We start from the raw sequence: 5,493 nt of genomic DNA, 5'->3' as shown, positions 1-5,493 counted from the left end.
TAATAGATTCTTTGATTTGACATTCATTTTCGTCCCGTTATTTAACGGTACTACGCATGGACAGCTTCAAGAGGCACAAAACGATTTCGTGAAAATATTTATGCCGCCTAGTGTATATTGACATGCTGTGGGATTATGTAGCAATTAATTGGCAATTCCGTTCAAGTGGCGTATACTTAATGCGATTAATATTATTTCAATGGAAATTATTCTTTCATTTTAATGATGCATAATTCGTGATAATTAAATTGTTCTTGTTCAATGTGAAAAGTTGTGTGGTAATTGAATGTGAACGATATCAAATGGCAATGGAAACAAAGAAAAATCATGTAAAACTATATATGTATGTATTTGTTGAATTTGAAGGCAAACCGGAGTTTCAAATGGCCCCAACTTAAACTTTCTGGGGTCAAATACATATTTGATTTGAACTCAAGTTCCATCTCTGAGACTTGATATTCTGAATGGTTTTTACGACCTACAGGCTTTCTAGGAGTAACACTGCTAGGAGTGCTAGGACAGCTAACCAATGGACCTTCAGTAATAGCTAAAGAAGATTAAAAAGAGAATTAGTTCAATAATTGTTATGGCACTTGTTAATGAAAAAATAACGATAGATATATTAATTTTAGCCTTTAAATTTGTAAAAAAAAATAATCAACAAAACGGAATTTCTAAAAGGTTCCATTAAAATATACCTCAACTTTGGTATCAGAAAACAAGTTATTTAGTCCAAGTCTTCAGACCCCAGTTCCTTTGCTACACCCATGAATGCATCGCATTCCCATCTCCCCCCCCCCCGCTTTGGTTTGTTCGCATTGTTGGACAGGAAGATATTGAACTGAACCGCATTCAGAGTTTATGGCCCCCGCAGTTTAAAACTTTTTCATTCAATTCAGTTATGTTGATTTTCGCTTTACTTTCGCATTTTGTTGCTGTGCCTCCCTTTCTACCTGGATTGTTGACCTGGCTTTCTTCTGTTACACTTTGGTATAGACGAAAGACCTTCGTCCTGGTCCTGGACTCGGTCATGGAGCGCAGTCGTTCTGGCTAATGGTGTTTATTGCATTTTACTCTCCTGCTGGCAATTAAAGCGGCACCCCCAGCAGATGGCACCGATGAAGGGAGTGGTGGGTTGAAGGCATTGAAGTGTGACACTGTTGCACACACACACACAAAAAGCTGAGATGCGGACAGGAGGGCTGCGGCTAACTGCAGGCACAGCTACGCAAATATCCCGCAGGCGAGAACAAGAGCCGACTTTCAAGACCAAGTCCATCCAGCAGCAGCTGCCAACTTCGGCCGTGTGGAAGAAAGTGCAAAGTAAATTCACAACAGCTACAAACTCTAATCCCCTTTCCCTTTTCCCTTTTCAGCCACAACTACAAGTCCGGGTGCGGATGTGCCAGGCAAATGCACAACTCGCTAGCTAGGGCAAGATTTGGCTCCTACTGCAAACTTTGATTAAATCACACAACAAACTGAGCAAGTTTACCAAGAAGCGAAAAGGAGTGTGGGGTATAAGAAGGGTTCATGCTGCCATCGGTTTGTGTGGGACAGATTCAAGTGGTTGGCCACAGGGCCACTGACTGCAGTTAACTTCAATGCGAAAAAGGTGAGGGAGAAAAGTAAAGGCAAGTAAATAAATTCATTAAACGATTAGAATTCAGAGTCGTTTCTTTTTCTGTGCTGGAGCTTAAATATTCAGTTATCTGAATTACGGATTAAGTAGACTAATGTGGCAGTGGCCCGTGCCAGGTGCCAGTCAACATTGTTTTAACCACAACTAACTTAGTTTCTGCAAACTAATGAAGTCAAATAAAAAAATAATTAGCAACAGCAACAACTAGTATTAAGTGTCATTTAAATACATACCAAAGTGATATTGTTTTTAGAAATTAATAAGTGTAGAAGAACTTGGAACACTTATGAATCTCTACTAAATGTTTGGCATCCTTCACTTAAACCAAAATCTCTGCTGTGCGAGGCATTGAACACATTATAAAGCACTTTCACTTCACTAATTAATGCACAACCTGCAACTATCCTTGAAACTTGGCCATGTCGGCCACATTAGTCTGCAATTTATGAAATGTTTCTATGATTTGGAAGTTTAACTAATTACACAAGGTACAAGTTACTTGACTTGAGAGGTAATACTCTCTTTATACATTTATTCTGTTTGAAAAGTTAATAATATGTGAATATATGAAATCATTTATTGTAAATGGATTCACTTCACAAAGAATTTGGATATTCTTTCCATTCATGATGCATACGGATTTGGCTTGCCTGTGAGAACACTTGATAACTATGACTTGCAAATAACACTTATAAATTTTGAATACCCTCAGTGTATTGGACCCTCCCTAATCACTGCCAAGCTTCAATTCCCATTTGTCCGATCGGGGTGGGGTGACGGGTTATGGCGTATCAACAGCCTTGGGAGCACGACACCGATTACATCTCTGACGATACCAGAAATTCTTATTGAAACAGTAGCAGCATTCCCAGTCGGTCTTATGAATGCGCCAACGGCGAGCCACCCTCATGAAAGATGGTGAACCACTGAAAAGGGGTCCGGCTGCATACTCCGATTTGCTGGCCTTGCAACGATTGCAATTGGAGCGCCAAACAAAATTGCTGTACCAATTGTCACGAGCCGGTCTTCATTTACGGGGTCGACGTTGACGATTCAGCTGCTGCCGATCCTGTTGGTGTTCCCGATTGTTCGATGGAGCGAACTCTCGAGGATATCTAAAGCGGATGCCACGACCCTTGCGCGTTGATAGATATGCTGGTAAAACCGTTACAGTTTCTCCCATAAATTTGCTGCTATTCAGGCATCTAATGGCCATTTCCGCCATGAACGGACTTATATACATATGTAATGGTCGCCTCACCCTTTGATCGTCCATTTTGCTTATTTTTGTACACAAAAATCCTTGGTTTACTCGCATGGTCGACAGCGAACATTCCCACGGAACTAAAGAACATGAGAATAGCATTTTTCGTCACACTCAGACGCATGCCCAGCACAAAGATCGCCTCAGGTTCCAGTTCGAATCGCTCTTGCCCGAGCATAATGAACGGGACACCATCAACGGACGGTAATATATTTGGATTCATACGTGTCGGTTCCTCTGTCAAACTCCTAGCCAATAACATACTGAAGCTCATGGATATGCCAGTCTGTTGTCGATGATATTGTTGTTGTCGCTGTTCACCAATATCCATCGATGGCTGAACCACATTTCTGTTCATTTCGGCTATCCCCAAACGACTTGACCTCGAGCTCAATATCATGGTTGAAGATGCCGCCATGGTTGTGGCCGTTGCCATTGTGGTCACACTGTGGCGTCTACTCACGTCACGATGTCCACCAACGCCACCTTCTTCAGTTTCGTTCTGGTCTAGCCCTTGACCTTGAACTCTGCGGAATCCACAGTAGCTGCTTCTGCCCAATAACAATGGACCACGCGCATCTCCGCTGCCATCCTCGAACCTATATATGTCGCCAAAAGAACCGAAAGCACTAGCCGAACTGTTTAAATAATTTGGATGTAGATAAATTTGGTTTTGATGAATAACGAAAAAATTTTGCGTGTAAAAGGGGTTAGCATACATTATATTAACCGGGAAGTCCATGATGTGTAAAAGCCGTAGAAAATAAAAACAAAAATTTTTGCCTTTTTTGAATCTGTGTTTTTTTTGTACAACTAGTGAAACCTACACGAACTGAATCCTATTGAATACTAAAAACGAATTGACTAACTACCCTGAACGCAGGTACTACATTGAAAAATCTGAGTGACATTTAAAATCTTTGATATTGTGATACACTAGAAAAATATGAAATTTAAAAGTAAAGTAAAAGGGTGTTTGCCTTTAAAAATTTACAACAAAATGTATTAATATATCAATTTGAAAAGTTCTTTTGGTAAGCAATATATATATTTGTTCACTTTCATCCATTTTGCATGAATTATGTAAACTTTCCTTTAGATAAATTGACTATATTTTCTCTGTACTTAAAAAATAAAAAACAACAAAAACAAAAATCCTCTCTTATTTGCCATTTTGCGCGTTAGTGCCTACTTATGCAAGTTCGCTTTAGCGCAAAGTGGAAAAGTTGAGAGGAAAATTAATTCATAATTTTTGTGCATTTTCCCTGTAATCAGCAAAGTTATCAGTATAAAATGAGCTGAATATAAATAATCGATAAGGTTAATAATTTCATAAGTAGAGATAAGACTGCTTGCAAAAAGCATCAGAAAATTTAACAAAAGGAATCACTTTTCACAACAAAACAGAAATTGTATGGAGTAATCACAAAAGTTGGTTATATATATCGAATTTAAGTCATATCTATATAATTTACAATAAAAGTGAATGTATGGAAGTAATTTTAGCTCAGCTTCTTTCTTTAGTCCCTAAAATAATGAAATTTTTGAAAAAGCTTTTTTAAGTGATATAAAAAAAATTGTGAGGGGTTTTACTTAGATTCATTCAATGCTCTGTAAATAAGAGCTGTCAGCATATTTCTCTTTTTATTTATCAGTTGTGGCAGACAGAACCGCAATCCGTTGCCATTTTCAATAGAGGGAAATTGTGGCAGCTTGTTTACTACTGCCACGAAATCGATACGATATAAACATGGTAGCCAATTGGAAGGTATACTGTGTCTCTCATCACCTACTTCAACTTGATTCCTTTATTCGATGGATGTGCTCTACTGGAGGAAATACAAAACCGTTGTAAGCTTTTCAATATCAAATACATATTGTAGTTGTGGAAACGGGCGGAGGGATTGCTCTGGTGCATATTTTTTCATATCAGGTTGGGTCACAACTTCCTCGATTTCGCCAAATTGAACAAGAAATACCAATTGTCGATTACGTGGAAAACCACATATAATCCTATCCGCCTCAAGGTTGCGAGTAAATCCATTTTTTTCGACTGTTGGACCAAATACGTCAAAATTCTTTTCTACAAAACATAATTATATTGGATTATTTTGTGTACAACAAATTTATTTCAAGATTAAGAAACATTTACCCCAAGCACAGCGAGCGTTGAAGAAATCTGAAAAAACAATTTAAAGAATTTGAAGTCTTTTAATTGGACAATTTAGTTACATTTTTTTCTTGTGGTGTCAAGTTTGGAGTTGATTCAGACGTTTGTGGTGGTTGGGGAACTCAATCTGCTAAAATCAATAAAGGAATAAATACATTTATTTAAGACACCTCAAGGTAAGTTTTACTTACCGGCAGCTTTTCCATTCTGAAGTGTCCCAGTTCGACGTCTTTGCTGTAAGAAGTTAATGTATGAATTTTAAATGTGGCTAAATACTTACATACATATTTTACATTACCTTGGGTTGAGCTGTAATAAAAAAAAAAAGAAGAAATCGCAAAACATGAGTTAAGTTGCTGAGCGACGCCACGCTGTCTGCCACGCCAGACAAATACATTCATACATACATACATACAT

At 38.2% G+C, this 5,493-nt stretch overlaps 1 protein-coding gene across 2 annotated transcripts; it reads right to left on the bottom strand.

Moving 5' to 3' along the window:
- Window positions 1–325: 325 nt before the first annotated feature.
- LOC6637785 lies at window positions 326–3,692 on the bottom strand. Of its 2 annotated transcripts, XM_047012636.1 has the most exons (3): window positions 3,626–3,692; window positions 2,142–3,544; window positions 326–547 (listed from the first exon to the last, which is right to left on the bottom strand). In XM_047012636.1, exons 1-2 carry the CDS (start codon window positions 3,646–3,648, stop codon window positions 2,848–2,850), a joined length of 720 nt encoding a protein of 239 aa, XP_046868592.1. In that variant the 5' UTR covers window positions 3,649–3,692; the 3' UTR covers window positions 326–547; window positions 2,142–2,847. The 2 variants fall into 2 exon arrangements, 1 of the variants encoding a protein (XP_046868592.1); XR_006954903.1 differs by lacking the exons at window positions 2,142–3,544; window positions 3,626–3,692 and adding an exon at window positions 699–790.
- Window positions 3,693–5,493: the final 1,801 nt, after the last annotated feature.

This window comes from Drosophila willistoni, unplaced genomic scaffold, assembly GCF_018902025.1.
Source record: "Drosophila willistoni isolate 14030-0811.24 unplaced genomic scaffold, UCI_dwil_1.1 Seg190, whole genome shotgun sequence".
Taxonomy (NCBI): domain Eukaryota; kingdom Metazoa; phylum Arthropoda; class Insecta; order Diptera; family Drosophilidae; genus Drosophila; species Drosophila willistoni.
This window is presented reverse-complemented; position numbering and strand designations above follow the sequence as displayed.